Here is a 17,722-nt window from a genome sequence, read left to right on the forward strand (position 1 = left end):
ATCAAAACACAAACACGTAAAATAATGATTTTAAATGATATTTAAACGACCGTATTAACTATATTCTTATATAGTTGGAGAAAAAATAAGTCATGTGAAATTATGTTTTTATAAAACACGTTGTAATGAGAAAAACATTTTTTTTTTTTACTTAGATTTATTTTGTTATTTTGTATACACGAGTGTATACAAAAAGAAATTTCGTTTAAAACAGCTCTAGACAATTTCATTTTTTAAAGTGCAGCCTTGAAAACAGTAATAAATACATAAAAAAAACAGTAATATAAACATATGACTGTATATTTACAGTTCTAACATATTTTTTATTATTATATATATATATTTTTTTTATTATATTATTATTTTATTATTTATGATTAACTGATGTCAAAAAAGCATAATCTTTCATAAAATAAACACGATTTTAAAGAGAATATGTCATGATTTTTCAACATGTGGATCTATTAAATCTTTTTAAGCAGCTTGAATCTTGTTAGCGTTATAAATTATACATCTTATCAAACTGGATTTTCTTCAGCTATACTTCACAAAAACTACCACTCTAAAACTATCTGTTTTTCTAACTTCTTTGAGAGATTGGCTGCATATATCTGACATATGTGTCTGTGTGCACTCAGTAAACAGGAATCTAACCAGTAAATACACAGCTAAATCATCTCGCCTGCCACCTCTACAGCACTGGTTTAGGCAACACATGCAGATGTGTGCGAGTTTCATGCCAGAACACACATAATCCCACGCCCAAATGCAGTACAATTACAGGCGGCAGTCACTAAATGATTGTGCAATGAATTGTGATGCAAAGCTCTGGCAGCTGGTGTGATGCTACAAAGTTTTACTTAACTGGCTCACCAGTTTCACCTCTAAACAAGCTAAGCAAGTTCTCTTCTGAATACTCAACTGTTCTCTAAATTGACTTTTTAGTTTTAGAGACGACAAATGTTTATTTATTCCTGTTGATATAGCTATACATCACGGTTGTATTACGGTAGCTGTATGTGACTAACATTATTACTGACTGTAGGACTTCAAAATGGACCTTTACCAATAAGGCATTTTTCTGCTTCAGTCTAATAAGTTTAAGGCCTCTTTATCTTAATGGATGGAGCATTATGGCTTAAAGACGTCAAAAACCTGACATATTGCCCCCAATCTATGGAAATTGCAGAAGAGAGTGGTTTAATGAAGTCCCCAAACTGTAGCAGATCTAAGAGCCAATATTCTGAAATGAAGAAAACTGGGAGCAGCATTGAAACATTCTAGGAGAATCTAGCAAGTTTACTCCATAAGTGCATCAGAGACTCATCCAGAAGATAAATAGGAACCCAAAACAACATCTAAAGCACTGCAGGCTTCATTTACCATAGCTAAGATCAAGAAAATGAATGGTCAAATTGATATCTATTTGAGGGGCAAAAACATTATTTAAAAGACTACAAAGGCATGTCATGTTTCTAGAAGAAGTTGTGTGAATTCCAAAAGATATGAAGGAAAATCCTCAGTGGGAGTGACAAGACAAAAGTAGAACTTTATGAAAAGTGTAGACTCTTTTTAACAAGACGGAAAAAAACATCATATACTGACAGTTAAACATACTAATGAGATAGTAAAGGGGGTTCTTAAGTGCTTCAAAACCTTGACAATTTGCCTTAGCTAAGGAAACTTCAGGTTAAGATGGAAAATCTTTAATGGAGTTCAAGCCCACCTTGTTATGAGCAGGATGCTAATCTGACGGTCTTTTTAAAGGGTTTGTTTGAAGTGGCCTAGTTAATGTCTGGACCCAATTGTGACTGGTATGCTGTCAAACCTTCCATTCCTCTTTTAAAACATTCCAATGTGGCTTAATTTAAACAACAAATCCACAAAGAAAGTCAAACCAGAAATGTTGCCAACTGATACAAGATGATCTGGGCCTGTTTAAAAAAAAAATTATGAGATTTCTTTTTATTGCATTTTATAAAAGACCTGTATATCCCATTGACATGGAAGTAAACAGGTAATGGGTTTGTTATGAAAATTGATCTAAGCTCTCATTTTGGTTATTTAGTTTCTGATGACCTAAAACATTTAGATGTGACAAAAGAGCATAAAAAAGAAGAAATATGTGTGTTGGGCAAGTATTTTTTTCAGTAATGAAAGTGCAGAAGTTATCGTTGCAACAGGAAGGCCACTATGGTTAAAAAAGATTTAATCTTGACCCGGGCAGCAGACGTGGAAAACATTTTTTTGTCTCACTTTGACAAAGTTCAAACTCACTGGTCGAGAACCAAATGCACTGAATTTATTGATTTTCTTTGGTAACATTAAATCTTTATAAATGTAAACTGCTCCTCTCTTCCTGGAACTAACAGAAAAAAACCAAACACAAACCTTTGTCCTGCTGTCAGAAAAACACACACATCATCATTTTACTGTATTTGCTCTAAATGCTTTCTCCACTTTAACGTCCTGTTTTTCTTAATATTGTCAAAGTGCATTTTTGATGCAACCGTCTCCCCTTTGTGAAAACATAAAAAAAATGCTGACATGGTCGAAAGGCCTTCAGTGAACTCAGGGTTGGCAAAACCAGTTTGTTTGCACAACCTTAATGTCTCATTGCAAAACCTTTTGAAAATAAAATCCAAAAAAGTTTGGAAACCACATTTTTTTCCCTTCCCACTTCACATTTATGCTAAATTCTAACAAAAGACTCAGAAGTTTGAAGATACAATACAATGATAATAATAAGATGCATTCAACTATTAATATAAAAAAAAAGAATCCCCAGAGAAATCAAGTCTTTCTAAAATATAATAGTATATTTGAGGAAAGGCCATCTGCTGTAAGATGAGAAGGAAAGGTTACAAGTTTAGAAATCACATTTACTACACTAACAAATGAAATAGTCTGCAGAGTTCAGTAACTCTGATAATGAAAACAAAGACATTTGATATGAATGATTTAATCTCTGCAGTGAAATTCTGAAAACATTTAAAAATAATTGGATTTAGCTAAATCAGTTCTGCTGATAATCCCCGGAAATCCGCTAATTAATTATTTCCTTTTAACAGAAATGATCTGTGGGGGATTGAGATTCAGCACAAACTATAATGTGGATTACCATAGGTATTCATCCCTGTCCAGGTTTGTAAGGAAAATGTAAAAAAAAAGAAAATCATCTAATTGTTTTTAGAGACCATTTGGAACCATTTTAAATCTCTCGCCACCATGCTCACTCCATGATAAAGTTTTTACAGGACATCATACATAGTTTTTCTATTTTTTTTTCATAACTCAAGTTGTTTGAATATTTTTACTGTTTTTTGCTCCAATTTTAGGGAGCAGCTTTTTTTTTTTTTTTTGCAAGCAATTCCTGATTAATGAAGATCTACACACATTAGTCATCCTGAAATGGTGGGAACTCAGATGTAAAATTAACCTTTGAAACTAAATAGTCTTTGTTTGTCTTTATTTTATTGGTGTGTTCGCAAATAATTCTGGCACCGGCATTTTTGTTCAAAGTGTGAGATTTTATAGCAGTAATTTAATAAAGGCATATTAAATGTCCTAATTGTTTCATTTATCAGAGTACATGAAGTTAAATTGCATCCTTAGATTGGTAAATTTTATTTCTAAAAAGTTCAACTTTCTGTCGGGAGGAGATTCATTAGGCAAAAAGCATCATGAGGAGAAAATTTTCTATTTAAACTATATTTGTTTACATTTTTACTGCAACTTTCTTTTATTTTACCATCAATTTTATAAGTATCTCATTATGTTGATTCTTCTTTTTATCTTTTCATATTTTTAATAATGTATTTACCATTATTCACCGCAATTTACTTTACCGTCTGTTTAGATTTTTCATGTACATCACTTTGAATTGTCTTGCAACTGAAAGTTGTGGAGATTTTAAAGCAGTTGCAGGTTATAAAGCAAGAACTCTAGATTTTCAGCTTTATTAGTTGAAAGTGTTTAGTCTTTCCTGTTGGAAAGGTTATAGTGACTGTAGGATCTACCAAGACGTAGCTGTTCACCTAAACCAGGGGTGTCAAACGGGTTCCAGAAAGGACCGTGTGGCTGCAGGTTTTCTTTCCAACCAAGCAATAGCACACCAGACTCCATTCATCTCATCAAGTCATCATGTTCAGATTGGACTCACTTGATGAGATGAATGGAGTCTGGTGTACTATTGTTTGGTTGGAAAGAAAACCTGCAGCCACACGGCCCTTTCTGGAACCAGTTTCACACCCCTGACTTAAACTAACAAGCCTTGTGGTAACGCTGGAGGAGCTGCACGACTCCATGGTGGTGTGAAGAAAGAAAGAGATCACGGCAGTGGAGGGCTAACTGTATGCTATTTTGGTCAAATACTTCCCTTAAAGACAAGCATAGTGTTGAAGGCATCGTGTCATGGGGAGGATTTGTCAAAGCCAAGGTGGAGGAAATTAAAATCAGTGAGGCAACTTTGCAAAAAAAAAGTGAACATTTCCAATAACTAAAATATTCAGTCTACTTATAAAGGTAAAAAAGTATTAAAGCCCATTTGGGGACCTTTATAAACAGATTGAAGGTTTGTTGATGTTAATGTAGCTCAGTTCGGAGTCAAATTGTCCCCTAAACCAAATGTTTCCTACTCCCCCCACCAAACTTGAAGACGAGCTTGATCGGGTAATTTTCCATTAGCCAGCTGCTGTGTTTGTTAGGGTGTGAGACTGCTTCCAGGATGGTGTTCTCACAGCACAGGCAGGTTACAACCAGTATGCCACACCTGAAAAAAGAGCCACCCCTACAATTTATTAAACTTTAAACAGGTATATTTTATTTTAACAGTATATTTTATTTTATTTTTCTATGCATCTAACGGCTCTTTTTGAGGTTAGGTAACATGCTTTTTTTTTTGCTGAGAAAGCAAAAATATTGAGTCCTCACTTATGAAGACACGAAGAGCTGAAACAGTGAAGCTACCGGTATATTCATTCCCAGCCTTGTTAAATAAGACACACAGCGTGGTCACTGAAACCATGATAGGATCAGCCTTGAATATTTAAAAATTAGGTCACTAAACCATGACCTATATTCAACATGCTTACCTGCATGCAGCAGACATGCAGGTACATAGGACGTAATGTTACCACATTCTTTAGCATGCCTGGAAAAAACAAAAAAAGCCCCACAGAAAATGTGTTTCTGTCTATGCTAAGTGGAATGCTGTGCAAGTAAGTAATTTCTTTTTAAATCACTGTTGACACTTTGGGTCTCTGAATCAATAAAATGTTTAATTCCATTTATTAAGTGGTATGACCTCATTAATTAGTTTGTGCTAAATACTTAAAGCATCACTTTCTTTCAGCTCTCCCTAAAAGTTATTTAATGCATCACCAGTCTTTAATTTCAAGTTTTTCATTTCTTTTATCAGGATGAGTTTTAGCTGATTAGGAAAGCTTTATTGCATTTCTAAAATATACAAACCCCTAAACTTATCCATATTCTTTTCATTACAAATCCAAACTGGATTGCATGAAACTGAATTGCAGTTCGTTTTTTTATTCTGTGGAGCTGAGTTAGCCAGCGGTGTCAGCAAAAAGCCTGTTTTACTGTCAGTTCTCTACAAACTAAAATGTATCTATAGCCTCGCAGCTTATATGACCTTAAGAGCTGAAGTTTTATGACCAGTTATATTTGTTTTATGTTTAAATGAAAAAGAAAAAGACACCTTTATATCTAACTTTAGGTTAAAGGACAAAAAAAAAGATAATTTGTGACATTTTCTTTTCTAAAAAAGTTATACCTATTTAAGAAAAAAACAGAGAAAAACCATCATTTATTGAAAAGATGAAGCTAAGGTATTCCATGCACAGGAAAATGTGGACTACACCTCCAAACGCATGAACAACTGTGCAGGATCTGAAGCCAAAAGCAAGCTGGAGACATCTGACCAACACAGAGAAGTGTATGATTGTGATATGTGGTTAGAGGAAATATGGTTGCAGCTTGCAAAAATATACAACATATACTGTTAAAAAAAAGCTAACAGTGCATATCCCCATTAAAAAACACAATATTTAATTTCCTGTCATCTTAACACAATCTAAGATGTTGATTTTGTCTTACTGTGTTTCTTTTATCTGTTTTTATTTTATTACTACTTCTATACACTTTATTTATTGATTGTATGGTTGATTATTTCAGGGTTTATATAGGAATGAATAACTAAAATGTAATGCTTTTTAATGCTCTTAGAAATAATTTTAAAGCCACCAACAGGTACCCGTCGACAGGCTGCAGCCATGTCCCAAATTCCTCATTTTCCAGCCACTTTTGTTGAAATGAACTTTTTTCCCCCAATTCTCTAGCTTTTTCTCCGAGTCAAGCTTCTTTTCTGAACATACAGATTTGTGATCAACTGGAAGAAGTTCCAAGCAAATATATTGTGATATAATATGTCTGACGAAATTAAAAACCAGAATTCAAAGGATGATAAATGGAAATGCAGGGAAATGACTGAAGAAAACTCTTTAGAAGTTGCTAAGACTTGAGAGCGGTTTGCAAATTCCCTTTCAGCAGATATTCAATACAGCCCGAGGAATTAAGAGGAGGGTCACTGAAACCATTTTTTAGCTTCCACTACAGTTATAAATGAATTTTGTATAGTAAATAAAAAAAAAAAGCAATAAAGTAATTACATTTCTGCTTGATAAAATGCTAAACAAATAAAAAGGTTACATCATTATGGGACAGAGATTATTTTCTAAACAAGGCACACCTGCTGCTAAACGCTGTCATCGACACATTCAGTGAAATTAAAATAACATTTTTTTTTACCCTTTTATCCACATATTAAAAAGGTCTATATGACTGGTGAACAGGACTGGTTCTGGAGAAATCAATTAAGATGTAAAGAAATGACAGACATCGACGATGACCTTCCAAATCAGAGTGCACTTACCCCATCTGTACAGCCATCCCCAGAAGATTAGATATTCAGCGACTCAACGATCCATTCTGCTTCTACCACAGCTTTTAGAAAGCATATGGATGAATGGGCTTAAGTGGCTGAACATTTGTGTTCGACTATGCCTTCGAATCCTGTTTGTGTTCGAAGCAGCTGAATCAGAAACAAGTTTGGAATCTGGCATGTTGTGTTTTACAGGATTTATGGTGCTTGAAAAAGGGAATGGTTTCCTTACCTTAGCTAATCTAGATCAGACAGATTTCACACAGCATCTGTTGGCTAATCTACAAACATTGTGCAAAATCCCTTTTATACCATTTTCTTTTAATAGTGTTTAAATGTAAAGGAAATGCTCCCTCTTAACATGATAAATGTCCTGTAAAACAGTGGGTACTGGTCTGTAAATGCATATATATTTGCTCGGGTTCTATTATCGTTTCAGAAGAAAAAGCAGCTCTTACTCCTGCTTGTACAGAAAACAGCTTGTAGGGATAATAGTGTCATTGCTCAATGTCAAGGAAAGCAAAAACAAGAGAAAGAGAAAAATAAATACAGTATATACATTAGCAAAAGTGTTTAAATCTAATGATTCCTCCCTGTATTTTGGCATATAGCAACCAAAAGCTTTAGTAGTTACTCACACTGATGTAAAAGCAATGCAATAGCCTCTATTCAACCCTAAAAAGTCAGCACTATGATGGTTTAAGGCAAATATTGCAGAACGAAACGAAAGTTTTTTTTTTTATGTAACGAAAGTGTACATAAAAAAAAAAATTTAACATAAAATAACAGCTTTAGGTCTAGTACAGTTTATCATTTAAGAAAAATACTCGTTAAAATCTGAACTTTTTTAGACATTAAATTGATAACAAACTTTGATTTATAACAAAAAAAAGTTTAACCAATGCAATTTTTCATTAGACTTTTTTTGTACTTTAAATTCACCAACAACTATTTTACCTGTAAAAATGTATTGCAGCATTTCACATTAAAGAAATCAGCTGCAAAAATTCAAACGCATAAAATCAGCCTTAAAAAAAGTTGTCAGCAGAAATTCACCTCCATAAATTCAAATGTAAAGAAAAATAATATTCAACAATTTAAATGCAAATTAAATTTTTGCTGGTGAATTTAAAGTAAACATTCAAATACATAATTGCATAGGTTAAAAATGATGTGTTATAAATGTCTAAACAATGTCTGATTCTATTTAGACTATATTTGTTCCATAGTTTACATGCAAAAAAAAAATTTTCTACAATTTTTTTTTTACATAATAAAGTGGAAGACATTACATTTTTTTTTTCACAAATACCACTTCCTGAATTATCATCCCCCTTTCTCTATACTGTTACCTTACTGCAACTATCTTGGGTTTTAAATCCCAACTCTGGCTTTTTCTGCATGGTTAGCATGTCCTTCCCATGCATGCAAAAAAATTGGTTCTCTTTGGGTATCCCAGGTTTCCCCCACATTCCAGAAACATGTTTTTTAGCTTCTCTTAGGTGCGTTTGTCTCCCTGCGATGTTTGGCAAAGCCTGCTGGATGTGGGCATCAGCTCAATTCACCACCTATGACTGATACATACTTTTAAAGTCACACTATAACATTAGATATTATAACCTTAAAGGGCTAGTGAAGAATCTTTGCTAATTGAAAAGACCCGCCCTCTCTACTTTAAAAAATACATGCACAACCCTGTACCTGCTCCCGAGAGGGAACACCTATTAATCGTAGGCGAAAGCATGCATGAGCACATTTCTCCTTGTGCACGCTCTGTTTAAAAGTTGCTGTTTGCATCGCTCATAAAAGCTTACTTTACAAAAGAAGATTTGCAATTTTTCCACTATGTCAGACTCACCACCGGTAAGGGAAAATGGGGACGAGCATGTAGGACAGCCTTACCACTTATTTTGATGATCTACCCAGAAAAAGAAAATTCTCCACTATACCTTTAACCAAAAAAAAAAAGAAAAAAATCATTGCAGCTTAAGGTATAAAAGGGTGGAAACTTCAGAGATCGTTTTTCAGTTTGTGAATTCCAAGCTGGCAGCCCTTTGAAAACAGATGGCTGTCAGAAAAGAAGGATCAGAGTAACCTAAGGTTACACTTTCACTTATCTAATCCTTATTACCTTCTAACCTCTACCTTCTATTACCTTTATAGATAATCAGTTATAGATATGAGTGATTATTGTGTTTCCAGCTCCACTGAGCCATGAGGGTTTGTCCACGGTGACGGATGACCCCAGACATGCAGTGTCCTCTGTAAGGTGGGGAGGATTATTCAGACTCAGAGCTCTAGGTCACTTGTGCAGCCTTGGTCACTTGTCTAATCCCATTACCTGCACGCAGCTTCGACTAATGGGATTGCTAGTAGGGTCAGGGTTCTGACCTGATTAGCCTTGACATTCAGTGCTAAACATTGAAAATAGTTGTTGAATAAAACTGCATGGGCGTTTTTATGAAGTTAAAGAGACAACTAAAAATTAACTTGATATTTTAAAGAATAAAGGTTAGGGATCTGAAGGGTTTACATGCGGATAATCGATGGAGTGGGACAGGAATGTAGAACAAACAAGGAGTTTATAGACAGAGACAAGCTGTTTGGCCATCTGTTGGAATCAAAGGTCTTCAGGGGAAAAGGCTGAGAAAATAATGGGGAAAGCTGAAAGTGGTTTAATCAGAAAACTGAGGAAAACTTTTATATTTAAATAAAAAATATATATATTAAATTTAAAAATTTATAAATAGATACACCTTCTTGCACATTGAATCAACTTTGGAGACCAATTAATCCGCTCTAGATCAACATATGTTAAAATGGTTTGTTTACAGGTACAATGTAATTTATATGTGAACTTCTCTATCCATTAAGTACATGTTTAGTACATGTTCAGTACTAGCTCTAATGCAAGAGCAGATTGTACTTCTTATGGAAGCTCAGGTTCTTCAGCGTTTGCAGCAAGCTGCTGCATATCCAAGTCCATGATGCCATCATTAGTTCAGGAAGCAGCATCAGAGAACTTCTCTAGATCTCCTGGGGATATTTTTTCACACATGCGATTTTTCATAAATTAAAAAACAGGGACACCTTTGAGCAACTGTGGTACAACAACATTCCTTCATTCAGAGGCTTCTCCAGCTCTGCTGTAAGACAGACCACTACAGAACACACTTCCTACCATCAGCATAGACAAAAAGTCACTGAAGAAATCCCTACAATATGAGTCACAACATTTAATTTCCTTAAGGTTAAAAAACTGAACAGAAATAACCACTGATTTTAGTCTAATTCCATTTTGGTATTTCATCTCTTAAAAAATAAGACCGATCATCATATTTTATCTCACCACAATAATTCTGTCAAATTCCCTTCAGATACATATTGAGGCAAATAGCCATTTAATTACAATAGATTAGAGATGATAGAAAACTGATTTATAATTTATGTAGGATTTAAACTACATCCTCAACAATGATATAAACCATTAGCAAAGAAAGATACCATGAGAAAGGTTTTTTTTTTTGGCCTGATAATAGTAAGGACAGATGATTGGGCCAATGGATGGATAGAATAAAGGAGCCTGACAGATGGAAACAACTTTTAGATAATGTAATAGGGAACAATTTCAGGAAAAACTGATAAAAAGCTATCTTTCAATTTACTTTGTTTTTTTCCACCTCTTACTCAACCGAACATTTCTGTACAGAGTTACACCCTTCACTTTGTTTTTGTTTTTCCAGAGCAGGAATTATTTTTTAAAGGAAAAAAAAAAAAAGAAGTCACCAGATAAAGGCTTATCTGTAGAGAAGGGAACATGTTGGCCTGGATGAGACTCCAGTAGAAACTGCAGCAAAAAAAAAGCCTCTCTTTCAAAATCTACTTTATCAAAAGAATACACAGTGATATGCATGTATAAAACATAGAAAACATCACAAGCTTATAAACACTAACAAAATATAATTTCTTATTGACTTGCTCTTGAAAGTAGCGTGTACAAAGTTTGAGTCCTGTTCTGTTTCGTCTTGCACTTATTTTCCACGGCATGTTCAGTCCTCTTCAGCCCACAACTTGCATCACAAACAGAGTTACCAAATGTCGCAGGCAGTCGACAAAACACTCAACACCTTTTGTAAGACGAAAAGGTCCAGGTTACACCGAACGTGTCTCTTTGCACATTTTCATTAAGGCAGATCACACATATTAATCACTCTAATGGACGTTTTGTTCACTGAAGGTTATGGAGCTGGGCGGCAAACTGCTTATTTAAACAGCAACAATGTCAAGACGGCTGCAAGCAGCAGGCCTCATTAACCTGCTCACAGGATCATTTGTCAGGTAACAAACAGGGGAGTGCATCCTGTCCTTTTAAGCATGATTATTACTATTTTGCAGATGTTGCTTCAAATGACCCTAAAAAAACCACACTGGAGAAAAAATTGGATACATCTTGTTTTTTGCAGTGCCTTGCAAAAATAGTCAATATCCTTATTCACATCACAGCTACAAATTATAGTGTATTTTATCAGGATTTTATCTAATAAATCAACATAAGGTGGAACATAACTATGAAGAGAAAGATAATGTGGTGTTCTATTTTGTTCTCAAATAAAAAGCAAACCCAGTACACCTACTGTAAGTAAAACCCAATAAAACAAATTAGATTTCCATCCTCTAATGGTAGATGGAGTCCATCTGTGCATAATTTAATCTGACTACAAAGCGACTGTTCTTTAAAAGCCTCAGAGGTTGGTCATAGACAGACATTAGTGAACAAGCAGCATGACAAAGAAGACTGCAGACAGATTAAGGTAGAGTTGTGAAGTTTAAAGCAGATTTAGCTTCTAAATCCATCATATAAGCCTTGAACATCATACAGAGCTCTGTTTAATCAATTATTAACATCAGTAGGGAATGATGACGGTGTGGAGATGCTGTTCTTTAGCCAGAACAAAATAAACTGGTTATACTCTGTCTCCAGTTGGACATAATATCAGAATTTAAAAGAAAATGTTTTTTAGAAGACTTCAGACTGGTCTGTGCGTTCATCTCTAAAGACAACAACCCTAAAGATAAACAAAGAGATAAAATGGAGCGGTTTAGATAAAAAAAAAAAGAACTATGTAAACAGCAAAGACTGAATCAAGGATTTGATCAAACTGTGTCTTAAAAAATTATTTGGATACTTTAAAATTAATGTTTCAAATACTTCATCCAATCTGATTGAAAAGAAAGTGTTTTTCTGTCTCCAAATGTTCAAGGCTGGTGGATCCACACCCTCTAGTGGACATTCTTGAATACATATAACATATACATATAACAGCAGTATCAAAACCACATATCCAAAACTCCTTGTACCAAATATTGCAGCAAAAATATTGAAACCATCTTTTCAATGCATAGTTATGCTCTACTTTCTGTTTTTCTCATAAATTTGACTACTTCCATCTTAATTTGATGGGGTGTGAATACTTTAACAAGGCACCAAAGGTTAATTTCTATGACGTTGACTTGTTCTCTTCCCGATGGCTGTGTTTTAGGGCGTTTCTTTGCTCCTGCTGTGAAGATGGGAGTGCCTATGGTGATGTTAGCAGTGCTCTTGCATTTAGAAAGCAGCGGGCAAACAGAGGAGTCAGGCTGCTTTAAAGTTAGAAACAAATTGAAGTCTCTTTAAATTAAAATGTATAAGTTGTAGATTTATTTTTCATTTACTTATATATTTATTTAATCTCTTCAGCTCACAGGTCTGTGTCCCACTGCAAGGCTTCAAGCTTGGTCCTTTTTTTCCCGACTCCTTTCTTCCTCACTTGTGCATCGTTTGTGCTCTTTTGCTCTTTCATCCTTCCAATCAGGAGTGTTGTCAGGATAATGGACATCTTTTTTTTTTTAATACACCAGTCCATCAATCAGCTCTTTATATTAAAAAGGACATCATCAATCTCCAACATTTTCTCCCTTCTTTAGGCCAGAGCTCCCCCGCATGTTATTTGCATACAAACTGGTCCACGAGCGTCGTGCAACGCTTGCATTTGACGTAGCAGCACCAGTGGAACTTGCAGTGGCAGCGCTCGTGCTTGTAGGTCTTGAACTGGTCGTACCCTCTGCCGCAGCACATCAGCTCGCAGCCATCCATGCCCTCTGAGGTTTTGTTGCAGTAACGCCCATGCGTTCCTAGCGAGCCCGTGGTCTCGTTTCGGAGGCAGTAGTCGGGGCTCGTGTCAATGTAGACCATGTCCTCAGGTGTTGGGTTGTTGAAGCGCTTGTCTTTGAGCTCTAGCTTTCCCTGGCGGGACAAAATGGAAGAAGTTTGAGAAAGAAACTTGGACAAGTCTGTTTCAGGAGAACTTACATTGGTCCAGATTTTAAATAAAATATCTATTGTTCATAAATTTTTGGGTATTGTTTCTCAGTTCAGAAACAACCTATCAGAAGTTGAAACTTTCAAGGTCTTAGACATCCAGTTATTTAAAAGGAGATGTATGTTTCACACATATTTCTATACATTAATCTTTATGTAAATGTAGGACCCATCATGAATTATTGTATTTCACATAATTAATTTCTACATCAGAAGAATAAAGCTTAACGAATGAGCTGATTATTCACCTCAGTGCCATAAAGCATGGGATCAGTTGGAATTTAACCACAGCCTCTTATACAAAAACTATCTAATAAAAAAGTTAGCATATATAAAAGGTACAATCTTAAGGTTTTTATTGGTAACTACATATTGCACAGTTTACCTTGCGTCCGATCTGCATGGCTGCAGCACTGTCGTATTTCTCTTTCAGAAATTCTCCGACTCGTCTGAAATCTGCCAGCTGAAGCCAACAGGTTTTCAAACTGCAGGAACCGGAGACTCCATGACACTTACAGGCAACATGGGCTTGGTTGTAGACTGCCTGATGAAAGACAGATATACATAAACATTAAAACTAAAACCTGTATGATGATGATAGTTTGAATCCCTAATTTTGAGTAGCATTCTGCTACCATCTAGTGGTTAAAATGACTAATTACAGGACTTCTACTATTCCACAGAATGTTCCTGACTGTACCACTGTCACAATTTGTGGTACATTTCTTCAAACAACNAGAATGTTCCTGACTGTACCACTGTCACAATTTGTGGTACATTTCTTCAAACAACACTGATGGATAAGTGATTGGCAACCATTACCATATCATATATATATATATATATATATATATATATATATATATATATATATATATATATATATATATATATATATTTATTTATTTATTAAAATTAGATTTATTCCAACCTGGAAAATTCTACTTTTCTATATTAGCCATGTTGCATGCAAAATCTTCAATGTATTTTATGGGATTTTATTTAATACTACATCAAGTTATTTAATTTAGTTTAAAAAAAAAAAAAGCAAAAAAAACAGCTTAAACATGGTGACAAATTTAATCCAAATAGAGTGGTGTACTTTTGTTACCTTGTTTATTTATTAAAACTAAAATATTTTAACCATTTTATTTCCAAATACGAATCTGATTACATGACTTATGTCTAAATAAATCTTAATGCTCAACACCGCTGAGAAACTTTGACAGCCTTCCTGTAGATCTTGAACAGACGATCCACACAACCAGTGTGTCAGTGTCAGGAAGCAGTGTCCTTTCTATAGTTTGTAAGAAATATCAAATTATCTAGATTTCTTTGAACAATAGATTTAGAGATGTATTTCCAGAAAGAAAAAGAAAAAAAGAGCACCAAAAGCTGGAGATCTTCATCCCCATCAGGGTTAACAGTGGTTGCTTTTTCGACTTGTGCTCTTCTTGCTTAGTACGTTAATTTAAGTGGACGGTTACATCTTGGTAAGTTTGCAAATGGCCAGTTGTTCATATTTTGGTTGACTGAAGAGAGCTCTATCAAATCCTCAAAGGTTGATGATTATGATCACATCAGAGATTAGCTGTATTTATACTGGTATTACATTTTAAATAGATGGACTGCTTTATGACTTCAGAAGGCAATTTTTTAGTGTACCGTCATATTAAGGGGTTTTGATGGAAAAGGTTACCTCCACACTTTTCACTGATCCCCCTAAATACCGAAGGTATCAGGGTTGTAAACAGAAATAAAAAAAACAGTCTAACAACTTTTCTCTACTTCACATTATCCATTCTGAACATGTGGATTTGTTTAAAACAAAAAAACAGAACAGGAAATAGAAGATTTATGATCTCTGCAGTAGTAAACCCCGCAGCTTTACCAGGTCACCAAAACAACTTTTAATAAACAAGACGCATAAAAACACCTCCATCTAAAACACCTACATAAATTACATGCTCTCCTTTATGAAGCCTTGCACTGTGTTTTGGATGCACAGCAATGCCAAAGAGAAACAGTGCCACACACTTACTTAATGAATCATTTACCTCCGATTCCTAATTTCCCTCGACGCAAATGAAACCAATCATTCTACCTCCTCATGTTGCCTGATCTCAATTACCTTCTCACCTCCGTTAACCTCTGCATCCCAAACTCCCCTGACCCCTGTGTCTCACCTCCCACCCCCTGCTCTCAATCCTCCATTTTACTACCCAGCAGGCATAGCACTCGGCACCCTGCAATCCTGTGATCTGACCCCCGCGACCCCCTTAGACAGGCAAGGGAAACAAGGGGACAATGGCATTTGTTTTTAAGGCTACACACTTAGAGGGTTTCACTTGAAGATATAACGACAACTTATTCCTTCTGTGATCTCATGCATTCAAAAACCTTTATCACCAAATATTAGCTGCCAGGAACCTCATTTTGTCCAATCAGGGCATGCATTTGTTTGTCTAACACCACAGTGAGGTATTTGGTGGGTTATGCCTGCTGGGCACAGTGACTCTGGACCTTCATGGCCAGTCATCCATGGAGGAGACATGCTCTCTGTGTCAAGCACAATAGGTTTTTCTCAGTCAGGGTTAGAGTGAGCATTTGTGTGCATGTGTGTGTGCTTGCTCGTCTCTGAAACAGACAGAAATGGAGAACACAGGGACCCTTTTGTGGAAGGATAAGCTGTGAATACAGTGAGAAGTTAAGAAAAAAACAAACATGTGTTAATGCTTCGCTGACGTTGCCGTTAGTCTGATTGCTTTTTGAAAAAAAATAAATCAGGGGATTAAATTGCAGTTTTTTTGTCAAATCACCTAATTTTTCCCTTTTTGCTGGCTAGAAAACAACTAAACACTAGGACATTGTATTTTAAAGGAGCAGAACTTGAGATTTAGTGCCATCTAGTGGTAAAGTGAAACACCTCAGTGTAAACAAACCATTCACTGGTTCAATCCAAATAAAGCAAATTGTAGCTCCTGGCTCCTCGTCCTTCATCTCTTGTGGGTTAAACAGTAAGGACACTATTGTGGGTAGGAAAGGAACTTTGGACTCTTGTACCGTATCTAGACAGGCTTTAGCCCTCTGAACGATATATGTGATGGAAACCCTCATGGATGATGCTTGTCAAATTGGGAATAAAGCCTTTAAACAAATGTAGTAAATAGCTGAAGTTCTTCATTTTATAACCCTGAACTGTGGAGGTGTGTTCATTTGCAAAGGTCACATTAAATGCACTCTGTTTTGTTTGAACTCCTAGTTGGAAATAAAAAACAAACTCCTGCTGTTCCAACACTTCTACAGTCCTTAACAGAAACATATATACAGCATGTATGTTTATCTGGTGTCTTTTGATCAAGTGCTTTTCTAAATTTCTAAAAAACACTTTAAATCTGTGGTTGATATATAAAAAAATATATATGTTGAGTTTTACAAACATTAAAATATCCCAGATTTTTCTACCTTCAGTCTGATTGTATTATTATTCGGAACGAGTCTTTCATTGTCCCTGCTAAAAAAAATGCTTTCCACAGCATGATGCTACCACCACCATGTGTCACAGTATGGTTTATTTATGGCAGTGGACAGTGTCAGCATGAAACCATATATGTTTTCATGGCACTATATCTCCAAACGCATTAAATCTTAAGCATCTTTAAATGTGGCTGGGCATATAAGCACCTATCTGCAGTGGCAATTTTAGACCTTGATATGATTTCGAAATTACTAGGAGCACAATTCTGACTGTTTTTAAAAAATCTATTCTAACCAAAAAAAAAAAAAAGTATGTTAAAACTTATTTTGAGTTTAAATACAGTAAAGTTGGCCTATAAGGTGAAACAACTGTCAGTTTTACCTTTTAGTCAAAAAGGTTCCACATTTACATACTGGCATAGAGTCTCTTATCCATGAGACTTTGCTTGTTCTCCTCTAGTACCTCATCTTTTTCTTAAATCAAATACATGCAACTTACTCATTGGTTTTCTTTAAATGTTCTATAGTTTGGTTAAGCTAGTATAGAAAATGGATGGATGGATTAAAAAACACTAGAATGTGTTGTGCATCTTCCCAGCTCAGAGTTGCAAAATCAAACAAAGTTTGAGGTTGGTCTCATAAAAGTCGGAAATTAGCATGATTTACAGAAGGCATACTTGGATGTTGTGGCTATGCTCTTCGCACATGTTTTTTATCTGCATGTTCTCTGCAGGAGACCATTTGTTTACGTGTGATCTTGTCAGAACAGAGTTGCCAACAGAATTCGCACTCAAACCTCTACAATTCAGGAACGCCATTTCACCTGAACGGATTCCCAGCTGGGAGCAACACATCTGTCTGCATCAGTTTGAGTCCACCTTCTCTGTTATAAATATTAAACTGGCAACATGTGCATTTGATTATGTGAA

General features: G+C 35.3%; 1 protein-coding gene across 5 annotated transcripts in view; it reads right to left on the reverse strand.

Annotated features, from left to right (window-relative positions):
- Positions 1-12,378: 12,378 nt before the first annotated feature.
- LOC107094605 (protein Wnt-5b) overlaps positions 12,379-17,722 on the reverse strand; it is a 95,059-nt gene continuing 89,715 nt past the window's right edge. For all 5 annotated transcript variants that reach the window (XM_015390329.1, XM_015390328.1, XM_015390327.1 and 2 more), the window contains 2 exons: positions 13,702-13,860; positions 12,379-13,241 (listed from right to left, as the gene is read on the reverse strand). In XM_015390329.1, coding sequence (XP_015245815.1) covers positions 12,942-13,241; positions 13,702-13,860 — 459 coding nt within the window. In that variant the 3' untranslated portion in view covers positions 12,379-12,941. The remainder of the gene's footprint in view (positions 13,242-13,701; positions 13,861-17,722) is intronic.

This window comes from Cyprinodon variegatus, unplaced genomic scaffold (assembly GCF_000732505.1).
Source record: "Cyprinodon variegatus isolate N-32 unplaced genomic scaffold, C_variegatus-1.0 Scaffold493, whole genome shotgun sequence".
NCBI lineage: Eukaryota > Metazoa > Chordata > Actinopteri > Cyprinodontiformes > Cyprinodontidae > Cyprinodon > Cyprinodon variegatus.